This window comes from Athene noctua, chromosome 3 (genome assembly GCF_965140245.1).
Source record: "Athene noctua chromosome 3, bAthNoc1.hap1.1, whole genome shotgun sequence".
Classification (NCBI taxonomy): domain Eukaryota; kingdom Metazoa; phylum Chordata; class Aves; order Strigiformes; family Strigidae; genus Athene; species Athene noctua.
The window spans coordinates 47,971,512-47,993,685 of record NC_134039.1 but is presented as its reverse complement, the minus strand read 5'-3'; the positions used below and the strand labels follow the sequence as shown (position 1 = coordinate 47,993,685).

General features: G+C 37.9%; 1 protein-coding gene across 2 annotated transcripts in view; it reads left to right on the top strand.

Annotated features, from left to right (window-relative positions):
* RAB3IP (RAB3A interacting protein) overlaps window positions 1-22,174 on the top strand; it is a 35,196-nt gene that overhangs the window by 466 nt on the left and 12,556 nt on the right. Inside the window, exons 2-6 of one of the 2 annotated variants that reach the window (XM_074902877.1) lie at window positions 7,946-8,221; window positions 8,420-8,672; window positions 17,329-17,424; window positions 19,955-20,032; window positions 20,411-20,614. In XM_074902877.1, the coding sequence (XP_074758978.1) occupies window positions 7,946-8,221; window positions 8,420-8,672; window positions 17,329-17,424; window positions 19,955-20,032; window positions 20,411-20,614 (907 nt within the window). The remainder of the gene's footprint in view (window positions 1-7,945; window positions 8,222-8,419; window positions 8,673-17,328; window positions 17,425-19,954; window positions 20,033-20,410; window positions 20,615-22,174) is intronic. The other variant, XM_074902878.1, reaches the window with a different exon arrangement.

The following is a 22,174-nucleotide window of genomic DNA, read 5'->3' as shown; positions in this document are numbered from 1 at the left end:
TGCGGAGGGGGCAGCCGGCGGCAGGGATGCGCTTGGCCCCAAACCCAGCCGCCGTCGAAGGCAAAACTGGGCAGAAGTAGTTCTCGGGCATCGCCCCGGAAAGTGTCGGGCTCACCTGCCCCGGGAGAGCCGCCGGCGGTGGACAAAGAGCCGTCGTCGCACGCCCGGCGCCGGCGGCTGGGAGCAGCCGTCCTGCCCTCAGGGCTGCCTGCGCGGCGGCGGCGGCCCTTCCGAGGCGGCTCGGGGCCGGTGGGGAAGGGCGTCCGGGCAGGAGGGGCTGAAATGAGCAGGGGGGCTTGCGAGAAGAGGCTGAAGTCTTCTTCTCCGCTCACGAACCTCTCGGCCGGTGGGGCGGTAGGGGAGAGCGCCGAGAGAGGCGGCGGGGAAGGCGGGGGGGTGCCGAGCCGGGCCCTCGTTGGGTTCACAGGCTTCGCCCCCCTCCTCCCGGGCCCGGGCCGGCGGTGCCCAGGGGAGCCAGGAGCAGCGCGGTTGGAAGCCGGAGGGGAGTTGTGGTTCGTGGGGCTGGGGAGCTGCGTTAGCCTGTAGCGTTTCTGGCTGCTTTAAGGTCTTCGAGCAATATTGAGGTTAAGACCTGGTCGCCGATAGGTAGTCCTATAAGCTCTAGGAGTTAAGTAGCAGGGATTTCAGTTAACCTTAATTTCGTAATGCACTTACGTTAGAGTAAGGCTCAGAAAGGAAATTCTAGTTACAAGTTGATTGCAAGCGATGAGCTATGCAGAAATTTGTGCTGCCTAAGTGCTGATGCTCCACTAGTTCCTGAGAGTCGCAGGACTCTGGAAACAGAACACCGAGTGGCCAAAGCTTTAATGATACCCTCAACGCTCGTCTTGCTGACAAAAAGCAACAGTGGCTTCGTCGGTTTGAGAGCGTTGTCTGTTTTGTTTGCGGTTGATGTACTAAGCTTTATGTTGCTTGATTTGTTCGCCGTGTTCCTTTGTAAGCACGTTCTTAGGAAGTCTCAAAAACAGTGATCTAGATGGCTAAAATAATTAATCTTCACAGACTTGCCATAACCGTGAAATTATCAGCTTCTCTTTGGAAGCAGATGTAAGGTTATTCAGTCTAGAAGCATGTATTGGCAGCTACCATCTGTTCAAATATTTGTATTCCTTAGTAAAATATAGGGCAAAACCTGAGGTCTTGTTGCTTTAAAATTTTTATTGTTGTTTTTAACATAGATCTGTTTAATGAGTTCTGGGAAGGGTTAAAGTCAGGCCTCCTGTATTGGTGTCTTGGCAGTCATTCATCTGCTGTGCTTGGTTAATGTTACATAGTGAGCAAAGAAGGATAAATAATTTACCATTCTCATTATGCTTTTAATAAATAACAAATGGGAGTGCACCTCACAGCTGAGACTGAAATATCTGTCTTGTTACACTGTATTTAAAAGGGGAATTATTTTCTGTAGGAAAATGGTCACAATAAGCCTTTTGATTATAGACTGAGCTATCTTCATGGCTTTTATTGACTTGATTTAAAATTCATGTAAAATGCCAAATGAACTGGTCTGTCACTGTTCCACTTATGTTTATGGATTTTCCCAGAAAACAAATGTGTACTTTGGATTTTTATTTTTAAGACCCTTTTTAATATGGCATTTAAAATCTTGTCTTACTGTAACTTGACTAAAACTTGTATTAGACCCGTTAATTAAGCTTAATAATATGCAAACCATTTTTTCAGAAATGTAGAAAGTGTTTCTTTAAATGCATTTGCAGATACGTTTAGGAAGCTTTACATATCATGAAAATTTTGGTCATTTTTACGTAAGTTTACTAATTGAATATTTTTAGTGTTAACTGACAATGAGAGTCTTTTAGGTCCAAGTTTTGGCAAGAGTGACACTGCAGTCACAGTCCTTGTGATCAGGTGTAAACCTGAGATGGGATTGTGAAGTTTTTTCCAAGATAAGGCAGAACAATGCTCTGTCTTAAAAAGAATAGCATCTGCAGAGAGAATCATATTTGCAGTTAAATTAACTTGGTTTTGAGAGTCTTTGTGAAGTAAACAGCATTCTTTGAATGTTTGTTTACAATAAAAGTTCGCAGTATCCTACCTTGCAAAGCACTGATTTTTCTCTCTAGTAAGAGGTGTAGTATCTACCAGACTCTAAAACATGTTTATTTATAGGTTTCACAAGCACTTCATAAAGATAGGTCGTTGAACCTTGTGTGCTGCTTGTTTCTATATGAGAGACACTTGCTGTCTGCACCTGTATTTTTCTAGTTGAAGATACCCCTATAATAAGGTTTTCAAAAGAGATTTTTTTAAACCATTGGTTCAGCAAAACAAATTCTTTTAACTTTATAAAATCTTGATACCATGATTCTTTTAAAACAGTGTGAAATAGTGTTTTGAATGATTAACGTGAGAGTAAAGAATAAAAACCCATCTCAGCATTATATGACAACACTAGTGAGAATGCAATAGAAAAATATTCTCATGTTGAACCAAGTGGGGTTTTGCTAGGTTTTAAATTCTGTAGACTTGCCTAACTTAGAATTTTCCTTGTGTTTACCATCTTGTCTAATTTACCATCTGTTGGTAAGCATGTACAGTAAGGTCACTCACAAAAAAAGACTTTGTAAAGACTGGAGTAGTTCAGTGCTTTTCTCTTGTGTCTTACTGGCTTCAAAAAGATTTGTTGTGTGTTTGGGCTCCTGAAGTAGAAATTTCTATCATAATGGCAAAATTGTAAAGGTGGGAATTGTTTTTTGCAAACCATGAGGGAATTCCTATGCCAAATCTTGAATTGTTTGTGCAGTGAACTGGTATCAATAACAGTGTTTAAAGTTGCTTGAATTCTGTGGCTAAATTTAGAAAAAGAAAAACCCACCAGACTTTTTTGTCCTGTGCCAACATTTGGTGAATATCTCGCACTGGATAGATGTAATTGATTTTAAACTTTAAATTAATGTCCATATATGCTTTACAGCAATTTAACTTTTTAAACTGCCTGCTTGCATCTGATAGGTATGTAGTAGCAATACTTAACTGTGCTTCTGCTTTAAAAGGTATTTATTAGTTCACTACTCTTAATTCCCTACTCAGTTCTTTAGATCTTAAAACATATTACATTCCAGACTGCATAATGCCAAATATTTCAAAACTTTTCTTTTAAACCCACTGAGAAGAATGCAGGCCCAGTGGTGGGTTAATGCCAGTGCTTTTGAGGAACTGCTACAAAAAATCCCCTTTCCTATCCCCTCCCGGATTGACTGGAACAGACGTTGGAGTCCAGTAAATGGAGTCCTTGAGACTTTATTGCATTTTGAAAGGCCTGCTGTGTGAAGATTAAAACACTGTAGCTAATAGGCACCTTTTTAGGTAAATGCTAAATAGAATTTACTTTTAATCAAAATGTCTGGAAACACTAACTTTTTCCTTATGTGATTTTCTTTTTTTCACTTGAGCAGGTAACTGTTCCTTTGTGATGGTGCTCTTTACTAATAAAGCTAAAAATTAGATTTTTGTTGTGTGAAATGTTTGGTGCTGGGGTTGCTTTTAAATGGGCTATAACAATTAGAAGATTGTTCAAAGTTGTCATCTTCAGCCTGTCTTGTATTTAAAAGCAATCTGTGAAAGACAAACTCCAGAGTTTACAGTAGGTGTTTTTCAACAATACAATTTTTTTCAAAGGAAAATAAGCCATAATAAATGACTGCTTTTCAGGGAGCTTTTTAGTATTTAGTTACTGACTGGTTTGGTTCAGACAAGTAGCTGAACCCCTCTTGGGGTAGTAACAGGCAAATTAGATTAGGCATTTTGATTTGGCTGCTGTTGAAAATGTTCACAGTTCACAGATTCCTGTTAGAAGCTATAGAAATGTGTTAAACTGACCGTTGTTAAATTGATTTATTTGTAGTACGTTTTTGTTTAATATTAGATAAAATAAGATTTGAGCATCATTTTGTCGTGGAGTTATGTGAGTAGTCGGCTGTGCAAGTGTGGCAGTGGAATGGTAATAAAAAGCTGCAACATTTTGACAGCTTCTACCAAATTTGCATTATTTCCAGATGAAAGTGTAAGGAAATTGATTTGTTGTTTCATTCTGATTTATTACAGTACTTGAATTTTCTATGTCATCCAAATTGCATACTATCAACTTAGACAAAAATAATCATGTATTTGGTAGGCACTAATGCTATTCCAAGCTTTTACCGTATATTAATGTGATAGAAGAAGTACTGAGAAGATTCATGATTTCTTTTAATAAGTGTGCTGCCCTGAAATGTCAGAGTATCAGCTTTTGTTCACAGTAGCAGAATTACCACTAAAGAGTGCTGTGTCAACACTGGTTTTTACATACAGTCAGCTTGGCTCCTAGTAAAGCTCACCGCTTACCATGCGCTTCTTGTTCCTTGACAGCAAGGCTGGCTGCCTTAGTCAATAATATGAACCCCTGACACCCCCCCCACCCCCCCCCACCCCCCCCCCCGAGCCTTAACCAAGCCTGTAATCTTTAATGACACTGAAATTGAATGTGCTTTTTTCCCCTCCTTTTGTTTACTGTTACTTTGAAGACTTCTTTCCCAAAAGAGAGCTTTTATTTTTAGGACTGCCTAGCTTTTTGCATGTACGTTTTGTTTCATTAATGCATAATGTGTGTTCAACTGATGCCTTGGTAACAACCTAATGATGTTAGTGAGTCTTGAAACTAAGATATTTAATATGGGTTTCTTTGTCTTGTATGGGGGGTGTGTTCAGCTTCTGCCTGCTCACTGCGAAGTGAGAAGTAATGCTAGGAAAGAAAAAAGTTGTGAATGGAAAGTGTTTTACACAGATGGTATGCTTACGAGTGCCCATTTGACAGGCTCTGGGAAAGTTTAGCTGAGGGACTTTATTTTCAGCTCTTCCAGGAATAACTTGTTTAACTTTTTTACTTACTGTATAAGAAGGAGCTTGGTTTTTTGATAACTGAGAAGTTATGCATGGATTTATTTACTCATAAATCTCTCCTGTCTGTTTAGACTGAGATTGATATTTAATGTATAAGCAGAGTGATAGTCTTGTAAATAAAATTCAATAATCTTTTGGGGATTTTTCTGTTTGGACTATTAAAAACACTGCAGGATATAGGCAGGTTAGGTGGAAGAGTGTAGGACAGGAGTTAAGTGGAACATTCCTCATAGGAGTAGGAGCATGTAGGTGGGCTAGATTTTTTTTTTTATGAACATACTATTTTGCTGATAGGTTGATGCGATGGTCCACAGAGGGAGCTAGAAATGCATTTGAACATTTGAAAAATAATAAGCAGACTTCTAATCCTTTTTTTCTCTATGTAAGCCACTGTGACTTTCTGTACTTTGTAACATAGCTGAATTTGTTTAAATTATCATAAAGGTATGGAATGGCACATCTTTGAGCATGTTGCTTATGTGATGGACGTAAAAGTATTTGCTTCAAACAGGTTGCCCTAAGATTTATACAGAAATAGTAAAATACATTAAAAACTGACACGTAATATTTTCCTGAGCCCCCTTTTCTTGGAAATGGCTAAATAGTGTTTTTAAAAAATCAATTTTGGGAAAAAAAAACTTTCTTGGAAAATTTCAGCCCAGTGAGGTATGCAACTGAAAACAACCAGCGGTGCTGGTGATGCAAAATATTATGGTAACACTATTGAACATCAAGTCAGATTGTGTGTTTTCAGTGGGATTAGGAATGTGTCTTTCAAACTTGAAATGGAAACTAGTCAACAGAAGGGAAGACATGGCAGAAGAGTTGTTCCCGTTTTGCTCTCAGATGTGTTCTCAATTCTTGCTTCTGTTGGGTGGTTTTTGGTGCACTTTCCTAGGTGCTCTAGGCATAGAAAAGGCAAGGTGTCCAGGCAGCCTTTCTATGTCCCTGTTCACAAGCCTGCATCTTCTGTTAATTGTGAAGACTGGGATCCAGAGAATCGGGAATGTGAAGAGGCATCTTGGCAGCGTTGCCGATATAGTAGTATTGGGTATGTCTTACTTTGGAGGACAGTGGTGGGAACAATGAGAGCAAATGTGTTTGTGTAGATGTGAGCCGGACTTTGAGACTGTTGAGGTGGATATTTTGTAACTGGGCCGATGAACTTTAAAGGACTGTTTCTGCAGTTTGATTTTTTTCTAGATGGCAGACTTTAGCTTATTAAATGTAAAACAGCAATATGTAATAGTTGCACTGTAGAGCTGAAAACATTTTTGATTTTAACCTTGAAGAATTGTCCTGTAGTGCTGGCAGCCCCTCCATTTTAATTTGTTGACTCAACAGGCTTCGTCATCATGTAGAGCATGTAATTAGAATACTTATAATAGTTAAGAACTATAGGGAAAGCAAACAAGAATATTTTTTTGAACTTAAAAATAAGCTGTTAATCTCTGTGGTATGGTAGAGAAGCCCCAAAGCACAAAACTGTGACAGTGTTTGTAAATCATGTTTGTGCAACTGTTCAAAATAAAACAAATTTCTGCATAAAACAAAAAAATCTCATCCCCCCCCCCCCCCCCAGTACCTTTTTATTCGTGTAAGGTCCTTTTTGTCTCTTAAGTCTGGGCAGCTTTTTAGACGTGGCTGATATTTTTGTGGGAGCAATTAAGAGACAGAGAAAAAGTAATAATATATTCTTGCTGTCTGAACAAATTAGTTTCTTCCACATGTGACTGATGATGTGGTAAAGCAGCTTGTTTAACATGGATATATACACACCCTTGGAACAATACTTGAGATGTAAACCAGTTTTAAACACAGTTCTTTAAGATGACCAAAAAGTATTGATGTGACTAAAATGTTACTGCATATGCTGATTTGGGGATTCCATTCTTGGTATTTTCCATGTGTTTTATGAAGTAGATAATGAACTGGACATACATGTAAGTAGATGGCATCATCTCTTCATGGTTATGACCATCATTTTTCTGGATCTTCTCTCTGCTTCATCTTTTCACTTGTAAGAGCCAAGCAGATTTCTCTGTAAAATGCAATGTAGTATTTCATTTAGGTGCTACAGTTCTTTTTTTGCATGTTAAGTATCTTTGTGAAGCCTTCATTTTCTCTCTTCTTTATTTATATAACATGGAAAATGTTTTTTTGCAGTGAATAATCACTGCTAAGTAATTCCTTCACAAATGTCTCCATACCATTTCCAATTTACAGTTTTGAATCATGCAAAGATTTTTCTGATCTTTGATAAACTGCTGGAAAATAGCTTTCTGTTGGGGCTTCTAGAATTTGTGTTGTACTTGTTTTCTGTTGATCTTACGAAAACCATATGGAATTTAAAAAAAAAAAAAGATAGTGTCAGTTAAATTGCCAAATCATAGTACCACTTTACCTGTAATATGGCTTTAGTATGATGCTTATTCACAATTGTAATCATTTAATCATGTGATGCACTAAATACATGTCATACTTCATGAGAAGTCTTATTGGCTAGTTCTCGTTTCAGTGAACTGTTACAAGATCAGATGTGTAATTTAACCAAAACCCCTATGGACTGTAATTTATTTAAAGGTTTACTGATTTCTGTCTCTAGATTATTTGCTTCATTGAGATTAAAAGTGGAAGCTTTAGGTTTTACTTTTTTTTTTTCTTACTGGTTTCCAGGTCTCCTCGTCTACCATGAAAGTAATATATTTGTGTTTTGATACAAAACAGCTCTAGGCTATATTAAAGATGACTTTGTTTTATGATATAGAGTGTGTTCTTGATTTCATCATCCCATTTAGATGTGGAGTCTGCTATTAGATCTTCTGGACTCAACAATCCAATGTGTGGTAAAAACATTTTTGGTGGTTGAAGTTCATATTTTTGCAAGATTAGTCCACAGTTTTCATTATCTCAGAAAGTATTCTATTCTGAACATATCTGTCTACATGGTTTTTAAATTCAATAGCTGTCAGATATAATCACATATTTCTCATTTGCATTCTGATAGTATGATTCTTTAATTCAGGGTTTCATATGATGAGGCTTTTATTATGGCCAGTGACCCCTTGGAAGGCTTTCATGAAGTGAACCTCGCTTCGCCTACTACGCCAGATCTTCTTGGAGTAAATGAGCCAGGGACTCAGGAACAAACTACCTCACCCAGTGTTATCTACCGACCACATCCTTCTGTTGTGTCCTCCACACCAATCCAACCCAATGCATTAAATGTTTCTGACCTTCCCACACAACCTGTTTATTCATCTCCCAGACAACTGAATTGTGGAGAAGTATCAGGTGTCAGGTAAGTTCTGTGTGTCTTTATTTCAATTGCTGATATTTGTTGAATATAAAATACTTGCTTTACTAAAGAAATGTTTTTAATATTGCTTACAATATTAAATTGTGTCCATAATGGTACATTCAACACCACTACTGCCATTTAAAAAATATTTCTTCTCAATGGATTATATAAATAAAACATGTATCACTCTCTTTACAGCATCAATGTTACCGACGCAGTACTTTGTTCTACCTCTGGACCCCAGGGTGGGTCATTCAATCACAGAAAGGAGAGCAATAACGTAGAGAGAGAGTTTTTGCAGGGTGCTACAGTAGCAGATGTTGCTGAAGGAAATGAAGATATTTTTGGGTTGAGTACAGACAGTTTATCTCACTTACGGAGCCCATCTGTACTGGAAGTAAGAGAAAAGGGCTATGAACGATTGAAAGAAGAACTTGCAAAAGCTCAGAGGGTAAGGCTTATTGTCTTGTCTCCTCCCACTTTTTCTTTCTTCAGAGTGGTTATAATATTGCAGAATGATAGATGGGCCAGAAGGCGCAGTCTGAGTCTACTCATTTCTTATAGAATTATTAGAATGTAATTATTTTATGTAGTTTTCTGAATGTGTGCAGTGCTAATGTCTTAGAATTATTCCTTGATAATATTCTTTTCTAGTGCTGCTGCTACTTAACCATTGAAAGCTTTTGCTGCAGTATCTGGTTAAACACGCTTTTTCTTTGAAATGTAGACAATCCCTTCATTATGACATTTGAGAACAGGAGTAATTTTCTGTCATTCTGTTGTTACTGTGTAAGTATTTATAGACACTGATTATATACCTCTCCTTTCTCCTGGAGTATAAAAGTGTAGCATGTGTCATGGAATATACAAATGCTTTAGAACAGGGCTACTTGTGATGTTTCATAGGGGAATGCCTGCAGAAAAAGCAGCAATGAAGATGTCACTGGTGTTCTTGTAGAGTAGTGTTACGCCACACTTCAAATTAAATGCGGATACCTTTGAAGACACGGTGGCTCAATTCATTAATATTTGTAAAGCGCTTTGTCTTGTTTGGATGGATGGTGCTATATAAATGCAAAGCCATTATTTATTATTTTAACATCCCTCTGTGCTTAAACTTTCAAGTAGACATTGTGCTATTTCTATCTGTGCCTTTTCCTCTCCTCTACATGATTCTATTCTTTAGATTTGAGCTCGTCTTACCTTGTGTTTGAACTTGTTTACCTCTGTTTGTTACCTCATTGTGTTGAATGTAGTCGTTGTAGTTGCATTTGCCGTTGTTAATGTGAATCTTAATTATGGGTTCTGACATCACTTTTTCTGTTGATTGTTTTCTTGCTGAGTAGTTGCTTCCTTTGCTAATGTGTTCATTTGCTTAGCATTTGACCGCTGGAAGGAAACATTAACCTGAGCTAAGTTTGAGGACCTTGCATGTGAATATATAATCCTTGAAGTTGAATTTGGAACCTTAGAAAGTAAGAAAAAAACAAAGTTTAAATTTTAAAAGAGCTTTTCTAGCTCCTGCCAGTATACCAGAGTACACCTGCTGTACTTGAAAAACACAACTCAGATATGCCACTGTTACCTTAGAATGATCTGAACATCTTACTCCAGTGTATGCCACTTTGTCTCTTAAAGATTGAAATGTTTCGTATTTCACTCTGCAATTTAAGGTAATTTTTAAGGAAATGGCATTAAGGCAGCTAGGACATAACTAATTGCATGTTATGTGTTTTGAAATCCTTTGGGTTGTCTTAACAATAGTAATTCAGTGCTAATTTAAGACTGTTAATGTCAAAGTTCTCACTAATTCTTAACCCATCAGGCTCATTCTTGCCAGTGTTATATACTGGATGGATAACTTATTTTGTCTGCTTGTCTTCCTAAACTTGCACTGTTCCAGAATTGCTCAGTAACACAGGATTCATAGCAGGAGTCTACACACTGTACAACAATAAACCCTATTCATTCCATAATACCTACTTTCTTCCACTTCCTGTATGAGGACTAGTTTTCTTCTATCCCTAATTCATCTCTGATTGCTTTCTTCCAAAAGTCATGGCTGCTCACATAGGACTGTGCACACTCCACGATATTCAGTATGTCATGCAGTCTTTAAGCTTTTATTTCCAAGTATGTTCACATTTGTTAATGAGTACTAGGTTTAAAAATCTGTAGAGATATAATTAATAGGTAGTGCCTGTGTACAGCTGGTTGTTTTTTGCATAATGTTTTAAAATTCTTTGTAAGTCTTTGCTGTTTATTAGGAACAATGAGAAAAATGAGAATTACAGTTTGCACTTGAATTTTGTGGGCTCACTGAGACTGGAAACCTTACAGACTACAGAATTTCCAGGAGTGAACGAAGTAAACACAAATTTGTTATCTTGCATTTTTTATTTGTTCCAAATTTATCACCCAAACTGTATGCTATTTTAATATGCATTAAAGATTGATCTGAATTTGTTGCAGTTGTGGTCAGGAAGGGAAGTAGGAATTTTGAAGCTTTGGGATCTCTAATTTTTTTCCTGTCTCTGCTTGGAGTGCAACTGTTTTTTCTTAATATGCTCTCTTTTTTAAATATTAGAGATATATGTATGGCATGTAATTATTAGACATTTAAGTATGGTTCTTGAAGAAATTATTCAGGAATAAAGGTATAGTCTTTTTTTTCTCCTTTTCTGTATGTCTTGTATTTGTTAAGGCTACAGACTTCACTCCTCAAAATGAACAGCATTGTTGGCAAAATTGTTAAAAAAAGTTTCAAAAATTTGTTTCTTCATGAGAGGAAGTATGCTTTCTATTTCAATCTAGATTCGGTTGCAGCACTAAATCATGTCATAAGATTGGGAGAAAGGTTGGGTCAGTAACAGCAGGGCAGCATTCTATACTAACGGAGTGTGTAAGATTGGCCATGCTTTTGCCTTAAAATGCCCCTGTAATTAAAATGACATAGATTTTCCAGTCTTTGAGACCATCCAGGTCATTTTTGCTTATTTGTTCACTGAAGACAATTTCTGGCTGTATTCTGTAAAGTGGAGCTGAAGAGTCCTTGCTTTAGATGATATGAACTTTTCTCCTTGTCTTGCTACCCTTTTAAAGCAGCATCAGGAAAACTGAGAAGGTGTTAAAAGGCTTTAGTAATTCAGTGCCTGGGACCTTATTTCCTCCTGTCTCTATGCATTTGCATTTGTTCTGCCATGTTTGGATTGAGCTGTGTCGCTGTGGTTACTAAAGGTAGATCAGTGGCATGTAGATAACATCTGAGACCATAATGATGGGTTTTTGATATATGGTATGTCTTGATGTGTAAGTTTAGTGGAGTCCTTACAAGGGGGAATACCTTTTGTTTTGCTTTTCATCTTTATTAACCAGCATGTTGCATGTATTTTTGATGGCTTGCTTGTAAATTCTGGGCTGTGGCAGTTCATAGTTGTTTTCCTTGAATTTTTATGTGATTTGGCCCTGGAGTTATTTCCTGATCAATCAGACTGTCACTATAATGATGTCATCCATGACAGCAGAGGGAAACTTAAGTTTCTGTCATGATATGTTTTCTCTAGGAGTGTTGAAATTATCAGCTGTCACTGACTGTCAGTCCCCTTCTCTCATGAGGAAAGAGCGGTCTACCAGAGATGTTGGTTGCAAAGACCGTATTTGGTTTGAGAATGAATTCCATGCTTCCTTCTGTCTTTAGAGTAAGATCTCTAGGCTTGTTGGTAATGAGTAAAAACCATGTTTGACTTTTTGTAGTAGAAATCTGAATTACTGATATTTCCCTAATGGGGTGAAATTGAGTCTTTTTTCCACGCTGATACAGAATCACAGAATCATCTAGGTTGGAAAGGACCCTGGAGATCATCTAGTCCAACTGTTCGCCTAGCACAGTTCCCACCTACAGCATATCCTTAAGCTCTAAATCGACCCAACTCTTGAACACCTCCAGGGATGGGGACTCTACCACCTCCCTGGGCAGCCCATTCCAACGCCTAACAACCCCTTCTGGAAAGAAATACTTCCTGACATCTAGTCTAAACTTTCCCTGGCACAACTTGAGGCCATTCCCTCTTGTCCTGTCACTTCCTACTAGGCTAAAGAGGCTCATCCCCAGCTCCTGCAACCCCCTTTCAGGGTAGCTGTAGAGGGCGATGAGGTCTCCCCTCAGCCTCCTCTTCTCCAGACTAAACACCCCCCCCCAGTTCCCTCAGCCGCTCCCCGTACGACCTGTGCTCCAGACCCTGCACCAGCTTCGTTGCCCTTCTCTGGACACGCTCGAGTCATTCAATGTCCTTTTTGTAGTGAGGGGCCCAAAACTGAACACAGGAATCGAGGTGCAGCCTCACCAGTGCCGAGGACAGGGGTGAGATCCCTTCCCTGTCCCTGCTGGCCACGCTATTGCTGACACAAGCCAGGATGCCACTGGCCTTCTTGGCCACCTGGGCACACTGCTGGCTCCTGTTCAGCTGGCTGTCAATCAACACCCCCAGGTCCCTCTCTGACTGGCAGCTCTCCAGCCACTCCTCCCCAAGCCTGTAGCGCTGCTGGGGGTTGTTGTGGCCCAAGGGCAGCCCCCGGCATTTGGCCTTATTGAAACTCCTCCAGTTGGCCTCAGCCCATGGCTCCAGCCTGTCCAGGTCTCTCTGCAGAGCCTCCCTACCCTCGAGCAGATCAACACTCCCACCCAACTTGGTGTCATCTGCAAACTGACTGAGGGTGCACTCGATCCCCTCGTCTAGATCATCAATACAGATGTTAAACAGGAGTGGCCCCAAAACCGAGCCCTGGGGGACACCACACGTGACCGGCTGCCAACTGGATTTAACTCCATTTACCACAACTCTCTGGGCCCAGTCGTCCAGACAGTTTTTTACCCAGCAAAGTGTGTGAGTGTCCAAGCCATGAGCAGCCATTTTTGCCAGGAGAATGATGTGGCAAACAGTGTCAAAAGCCTTGCTAAAGTCAAGGTAAATTCCATCCATAGCTTTTCCCTCATCCAATAAACAGGTTGCTCAGTCATAAAATGAGATCAGGTTTGTCAGGCAGGACCTGCCTTTCATAAACCCATGCTGACTGGGCCTGAGCATCTGGTTGTCCCCCATGTGTTGTGTGATGGCACTCAGGATGAGCTGCTCCATCAGCTTCCTGGGCACCGAAGTCAAGCTGACAGGCCTGTAATTTCCCGGATCATCCTTCTGACCCTTCTTATAGATGGGTGTCACGTTGGCCAATTTCCAATCTGTCAGGACCTCCCCGGTCAGCCAGGACTGCTGGTAAATGATGGAAAGTGGCTTGGCGAGCACCCCAGCCAGCTCCTTCAGCACAGTGATACAGTGATTCTTGTGAAAGAGGTGACAGTATAGGATGTGGTATTGTAAATTTCAATGTAGTGATCCTCAAACCTAGATTTTTCTTTTAAAGGCTTCAATTTCTATATGCATTCTTCATCTCGGAAACAATCTTGAGTGTCACAATTTGATCTCTTGTCTTCAGATCTTGTGTATTGACACAGGATTTGAAGTAGGTTTTTTTTTTTTTCTTTTTCCTATTATTCTGCCTATATCATGAAAGAATCCAGTATAACAGAGGCTATTGTCATTGTTACAGTGTTTCTGTGCAGGCTACACTGGTGGTTAAATCTTTATTTTTAAGTAAAACATGAAATTTTAAAACTCTGCATGGATTAATGAATAAATAGATTCACAGTTACTTTTCAGGAATTCCAGTTGTACTATATAGTGCATTCAGCATTTTTAAATGTCTATTGTCATTTGCTTATAAGTTAACAAACAATAAAAATGAGGATGCTCCAGAATAATAAATATACTGTTCCAGAACTCCACTGAAGAGTGTGTTTTCAAGCTTTTCTAAAATAAAATTGCAGTTGAATTGTAAGGCCACTCACTTGTGATTGTTAAAGATGGGTTGGTGTTCTGCAGTTCCTTGCTGTCTAAGTGATGAAAGTTTTCAGTTTCCACACCTCTGACTGATGCTGTTTTAGTGTATCATAGACATAGAAATTTTCTCAGGCAAGTAGAAGACTACATGCAAGCAAAACAGAAGCATCTTCACCCATACCATAAGATGATGATTCATTAGTTTGTGAAATGCTCTTACCTCTCAGAAGATATTCTGGAACTGTCTCACATTAAACACCCTTGTAAATGTGGTTGCAGTGGACTAATTCTTATGTAGCTTGTTTAACTTGTGTGCTGAATGAAGACCAGTCAAACAGAAATATATTATAAACGCATACTTTTTTGACAACGTTAGAATTCAGCAGTATCCCGTGGTTCTGATTTTAGGTGATGTCTGTAGGAAAATCTCAATTTTTTTTCCCTTGGTCTTTTGCATCTAGTTCTGACTTGGTTAAATTACTGAACTATAGATGTAAGATGATTTTCTTTCTATAATTTAAAATACAAATGGTTTTGAAGCTATAACTTACATTCCTTATCTCACCCGTTCTTTCTAAAGACGCACCTGTAGTCTGTGAATATCAAAGTGAAATAAGCATTAATAAGACACTTCGATGTTGTGGGTTTGGGTTTTGGTTTTTTTTTGTAATTTTAAGGGGTTTTTCCATGCAAGTGAAATTTTTTTATTACCTACTTTGTTAGCTGTCTGGTATGCTTCATAATAGCTCATCTTCTTCATGTAGTTATTTTTCAGAACAGTAATGTGAGATGGACTGCAGCATGGATGGTTAGTATAGCATATGCAGTTGTCTCTTCTGCCTCTATTGCGTATGGCTGGGAAGTCTTCAGTAATGCCTTTTAAGACACAAGCAGTAGTAATGTTTCTAATAACTGCTAAGCTTTTTGCTTTGGGCACTCTTTATTTCTGCCCTGCTTGAAAAACATGAGCTATTAAACTTGCTTGGTAAAATAATGCATTCTCTTATGCTCCTCCTGAATCATGTCATGGAAACTTGCCCGGTGTTTGACAAATCTAGTTAAGCAGCCATGCGTAGTAGACTGCCTGGTGTTGTCTCGTTTTTGTTTTCATTAAGTAGCTTTACTTGTCTGCCTAAATTTTAATCTACCCCCCCCTCATCTTTCCAGTTGCAGGCGAAACTGTAATAATTTTACTTAAAATAGCGTATTAATAGTGGTAACTCAGGAGTGGACCTGGGGTAGTTCTACCTTAATTGTAAAATTGGTAACTCTTGGTCTGAATATTAATACAACCTCCTTTTAAGATGTATTGATGTATATGTAACATTTTCCTTATAAATCAGTGAAGTAAACCAAGGGAAATTATCGATGTATTTTCTGCATTTATAGGAACACATGAAACTTGAGCTTTAAGCATTTTGCATCAGGATCTTTCATTTCCTAATTAATAGTCATACTTTATATAGAAAATTCTTTAAATCAATATGAAATTAATGAAATTGTTTGCCTTTTTCTTTTTTTAGCCTCTTTTTTTTTCAGTAACTTTTTTCTCTTTGGCTTTTTGTATTCCTTTTTCCTCCCCTTCCCTCCATCTGTAGCTATTTTCCACCTTTTATTTTTTTTGAGATAGGTCACTGTGTGCAGAATACTAGCTAGTAAGAGTTGAGTTTTACTTGAGAAATACTGTGTTTGGAAAAAACCCATCATTTAAGTGGTACCTTTCAGCATAGTTAAAAGGTTGCACATGGAAAGCAAAAAATCAAAGTAGCGAACAAACTAGGCTAAAAATCTGTTAAAATGTCCAAAATTAAAACCAAATAAAACAAGGGAGAAGTAATGCCTTTGACACTAAATGGGTCTAGAACAGTCCTTTAAACACCCATTGAATTTAGGAGCTGAAGTCAAACAGGACCCTTCATCTTAGAGGAAAATGTATTGCCAGTTTCACTGCAGAAATTGAGAGGAAGACCTAATAGCATGCTACAAGGCAAGATGTAGTTTCCCACATTGTTGTGTACAGCATCACTCAATCATGAAGACTGGGAAAAATAGTAACCACCTCCCAGAAACACAAAGCAAGCTGCTATTTGTGCCTTTTTATGACTCTGTGGTGACTGGCCTTCCAGAGTTTTCTGAAGGCAGCTGTTTACTGGTTTCTGGAGGTTTTCAAAGCAAATCATTGTTAGATTGTATTTGGAGTCTTTAACATGTCAGTGACAGGCTTGCATTAGCTAGCTTGGCAGGGGGAAGAGGAGGAAGAACTAGATGAAGATTGGAGAGGAAGTTATGGCCAAGCCAAAAAAAAAAAAAAAAAAAAAAGCTTGAAAGGTCAGAATGGGCTGTCTGCTGCTTTTCTTTCCCTTACTTTTTCTCTCCGTCCTTCTCATAAGAGATTCCAGGGTTTAATGGTTGGGGAAGGGGAGAAGAACTTTTCTTTCAAATTCCTTGTTAAACTTTTTGTACTTCTCTGCAAATTATTTCACTTTTCCCCTAGCCATAGGACAGTACAGATGAGACTGGGCATGTGTAACACTTATACTGCCAAACCTGTGATAAAGTCTTACTGTGAAAGTGGTATGGTCAGGCCTTCACTCAAATTTTAGTGGTGTAGACAAATAACATTTTGAATTTCATTAAGTTGCTTTGATTTGTATATCTGCATAAACGAGTAAGGATATAATTATGGTATGATTTTTGGAGTTGTATTAGTTGCAAGGAGGTATGCAGAAAACAATATAGTAAAATACTTTTTAGATTCTTTTAGAATTGAGGATCTTTTTGAGATAAAGCTTTTTGATATTTTTTTTTTAAATAATTACTTTCTTTAAGTGTCTGTTAAGGAATGGGTGAACAGAACTGATATTCTGTCTGTCCCAATAATTAATTTGATCTGTATTTTAAGTGACTTTAGTCTTCTATACTTTCAGGAAAAAAAGTTTTCTTAATTCAGAGTATTTTGGAAATGCTGATGTCTAGCTCAGATATTTTTAATTGGCCTGGTATATTTCTGTATAGCAGGAAGAAATAGCTATGTATGTACAGCATTAATTTAATTGCTTCTAGTGTTAAGATTAATATTTTGAAAGGTTTTGTTTAGCAAAGGTTTTATGTTTCTCTTTTTTTTTTTTTTTCCTCCCCCCTCTCTGTGGTATTAGCTTTAAAAGGCCAAATTACTACTCTAAGTCAGAATAAATAACTTTCAATTTTTCATAGGAGCTGAAGTTAAAAGATGAAGAATGTGAAAGGCTTTCTAAAGTGCGAGATCAACTTGGACAGGAATTGGAAGAACTTACAGCTAGTCTGTTTGAGGTTTGTTGGAGTCTTCGATGTGATATACTTAAAGGAAGCTGAGCCAGATGTTTTATGTAGAATCAGTGTATTGTATGCTGAATTTTTCTGCAATAAGCTTATAAAGGGATTTGTGTCCTGAAGACCCGGGTGTGGTGAAGTAGAGGCTTAAGAGCAAGCAGTAGACTTTTCACTTAGATGAGCAAGACCTCGTTGAGCTTGTCAGTCTGCCTAGACACAAAAGGAAGAAAATATATCAGAAAGCTTAAAACTGTTTAGGCTTATTTTTTGGCATAACTATTTTGAGACAGCTTCTCTGTCTGACAACAAGGCTATCTAGATAAGAGCTAAATTTGGGGTTGCCATGGTGACTAAATAAAAAAAATAACGTAGTTCCAGATAAATGGAGGTAGCAAGTACATAACTTAACCATGCTTTCAGCTTTTGAATTTTGGGTCTGGCAGTATGCTACTCCCACAAACTTGAAAAGAAACATTAATACTGGGTGATGTACCAAGGTGGAACCTGGTTACCAAGTGAGAAGCCTGAACTTTGTGAGACCTTTTCATTTGAGTAAAAGGCAGTAGTGCTAGCGAAGATTGTGAGCTTATACTACACAGAGAAAAATCCTAAATCCATACTTGAAATAGGATCAGTTCCCCTTTTATCACAGAAGTAAGTATATGTAGGAATGTCTGGAGACTAAATTGTGATACCTATGATCATCAGAATAAATGTCATAATCCGGAGATGATTTATATGTTTACCAGATCATAAGTTTTCAGCAGATGGACGAAGATACAACATTAAGTATGTTTTAGAAGCAGTATTTAAAGCTATGATATTGTATTGGTATAAAAGTGCTATTAAAATCTTGAAAATACTGACATTCAAAAATCAAATTACAAACTGCTCTGTGGGTTGGCAGTGCATTCTATTTCATCATCATGGTAGGGTAAATTTACTTAAAATATTAAGCAGTTCCTGTGTAGAGAGAATAAATGGGAGACTGGAAAGGTGATTTTTAGCATAAATACTTGTGTATGTTGGTGGGGGAGGAGAATGTTCAGCAGGTATTGTAACTGTAGAGGAATAAAAATAATTTTATGTAATTTTATATTGATGACACCTCATAACTTAGAACAATGTATAAATTTGTTAAATCTATGTTTGAAATACAGCGAATTAGTAATAATTCTTTGAGTTTTCATTATTCAGAACCGTTGTGGGCATGTCACTTGAATTTTCTCTGTGATTTAATTTCATTAAGAGGCCCTAACAAAACACAGTATTGAGGTTTCTTGATTTTTACACTGGGATCTACAGGCTTTGAATTCATCTTCTATTTTGAATCCCACTAATTTCAGTGACTGTATAAGTGGATATGCTGGAGCTTATATTAATGCATCCCAGCGGAGGATCATGACTTGTTGTGCAAAGCTGGGTGTATATACTACATTATTATACTGTAATGGCACTATAACATGCTTTGCGTTCAAAGGTGCATCATTAAGCAGAAACTGCATGGTCAATGTTAAATGTATTTGTACACATTGTATAAATGTGTATGTTCCCATTCCTGCATGTGTCTGTTGTTACTTAGAATTTTACAAACCCATATTATACAGTTGTGTTGTATGCCCGTGGGAGCCAGATCTTTTGGTATGATGATGTATGAACTTTTTTGTTTTATTTATATAGCGTCCAGATATGTGCTAGGCGCTTTACAGATATGAGAAGCATCTTATCCAAAGTAGTTTAGTCGGTGGCTTTGATCTTTCAATCTTTGTTGCCTTCAGTAAGTGCCAAGTAAGAACAGTAATTTGATCACAGGTGCAAATTACTGGATCAGAGCCTAAACAAATACATTATGCAGACAAAAGGCTTATGAGGTAAAAGGATATTTAAAAAATCCCAAATCCTTTTATGCTTTCTTCTGTATTGGCTTAGCCTTGTGGGGTTTTTTTTTTTTAACTTGGATTGGTTTTTAATGCTTTTTCTCTTCTATTCAAGAAATGTTTATTAATCCAGAAACTATTTTAAACTGTTACTTTGTCTGTTTTATTGATGGTAAGAATTTAGACTTCATACTTGTTTGACCAGTTCTGTCATGCAGAAGTTTACAGTTGACTAAAACTGGTTCTGGCTAGAAGGAGGGAGAAGTTCTTTTGAATGTGCTACTGTGCCCGTGTTGCTTTTGTTGCTACTGGTTGAGTTTCTCTTGGGGGTCAAGGACTTGTCAGCCACTGAAGCGTGACTGGAGCCTGATGTTCATGACAGGTACTGTTCCTGATGGAGGCGGGAGGGTGGAGCTGCTAAATTTCTGAATCTGAGCTCAGGACCAAGGAGAAGAAACTTGGTGGGTCAGTGATGAATCCAAATGGTAGATTTGTAGGTATTTTTTTGGTGTGTAACTATTTAATTTCAGACTGGTGCACCACTTACTGTTCACAAGTAGTCTCTGTGAAGCAAAAGTAGTTGTTTTGTTTTTTTACTGGATCTTTGTGTGAAATTGTGTGAAGCATTTACACTAGCTAAACATTTTTTATAGGAAGCACACAAAATGGTTAAAGAAGCTAATGTCAAACAAGCTGCAGCAGAAAAGCAATTAAAAGAAGCACAAGGAAAGGTGAGTTTTTTCCAACTTGTTTGCTTTGTTTTTTCACATGGTTATGAATCTAAAGTGTGAATCAGAAAGATGTAAATAGAGCATTACCTGTATACATCATTAAAATATATACTAAGTTGTTCTACATCACCTTGACATATTCTTAGCTAGCATCTATGGACGCAGCTGGTGTTTCAGCATCATATCAGATAGCTAGCAAGGTGCATAGGAAGCCAGTGTTGTTACAGTATGCAATTGCGTAGATCTGCCTGTTAGTACTGTTGGAAGATGAAGTCATGGTTTGAACGAAGCTAACTGGAAATTTTGTTAAACAATGTAACATATTTATAGCCTAATACAATGTTTGTTTGTTAATGACTTTTTTTTTCCCTCTCCAAGATTGATGTCCTCCAGGCTGAAGTAGCAGCACTGAAAACACTAGTACTGTCTACTTCACCAACATCTCCAACTAAGGAGTTTCAGTCTAGTGGAAAAACTCCCTTCAAAAAAGGCCATGCAAGAAACAAGAGTACAAGCAGTGCTATGGGTGGCAGTCATCAGGACCTTACCATGATGCAGCCAATTGTAAAAGACTGTAAAGAGGTAACGATATGAGGATTGTCCTCTTTTTGCTGACAAGCTGACTTTATTGTTTTGTTTTACTTACAGTAAATCTAGTGTATATTAAATCTTCATGTAAGACTGACTATTTTAGAGATATTTTTCATTAATGAAGGAAAATTTTTCCTTCATACCAGTAGGTGGTGATTTTTCCAAATCTTGTTTACCTTTAAAACAATAAGGGAAGATGAGATAAGATTTGAGATACTGGAATTAATAATTTAAAGATGACCATTAAAAAAATCCAAACCACAGTATAGCTGAATGTTAAGTCCTAGTGGCTTTGTAAAAAGTCCTTCACTGGAAGTTCATAAACTCATAAATATTTCATAAACTGTCATAGAAAAGAGGAAGAGTCATTTTATAGATCAATAATGGGTGAAAGAAGCCAGGGAAAAGATGGAATCAATGATTTATTAAAGAACAGGAGATGAGATACCACTGGAGTCCCAGAGGTGTCTGTGATTTTTTTTTTTTTTTTCTTTTAAAATCTATTAATGTAATTAAAAATGAGGAAATAATGAGGTGATATGTTGGTTCTTGAGTCCTTGGAACAGTAGTAGCAAAAAGTGACCAAAGAGTTGAGAAGGATCTTATGATACTGAGTGGCTAGTAGAACAGCACATGAAATTCAGAATCAATAAATGAGAAATGAGGCATCTAGGGGAAAAAATGCATCTCTAGCAGAGATGCAGTTGTGGACTTAGAAATAGCTACATTGTGCTGGAAAAAAAGTAGTGTACTTGTAGATGATTCTCTTGAAAACACCATCTCAGTGTTCAGTGATGGTCGAAGACCCACAGGTCTTAGGAGCTGTTAGGAAAAAGGAATAAATAGCAAAAGAAAAAACACTATACTTCTGTATAAACGTGTAGTAGATTTGTGTGTCTATGCATGCAGCTACAATATCTTCATCTCGGGACATAATGAAAATACGAGGAAGTGTGACATGGTCAAACCTATGAAGTATTTCTGTGTAGAGACACACACTTGAGGTAGAACAAAAATCTATGCAGTAAGAGGTGACCTGAGGAACATGAATGGTGAACAAATGTTAATGATTTCTTGTAATAAGAAAACTCTGGAAGATAAAAGGAAAGTCATTTTCAGCCAGTATGTAACAAAACTTTACAACTCATTGTCACAAGATATCAAGATTAAAAATGTGTTTTAAAATATAGTCATGCAAAGTAACAAACGAAAAGCCTGTCAAGGTATATGGAAGATATATATGACATTTGGCTTAGGAAGCTTCTTTAACTTCAGATTGCTACGAGCTGGGAGGCTGTAAAATGAAGACATGTCACTGTCTTTCCTCTTGTGCTGGCTCTGCAGCCAGCTCTGACTGCTGGCCATTGTCAGAGGAGTAAGAAGTACAGATTTTATGCCCACTGAGACTTGTCTTTCTGTCTTCTAAGCAGGAGTATTTAGTGTGCAAAATAAGGTGAAGAAAGCAAGACTGCCTCTGGTATGGTGGTTGGGACATTGTTTTAAGCAGGGGAGATGTGTTCCCTACTGCTTTCATTATCTAGTGATTTGTGG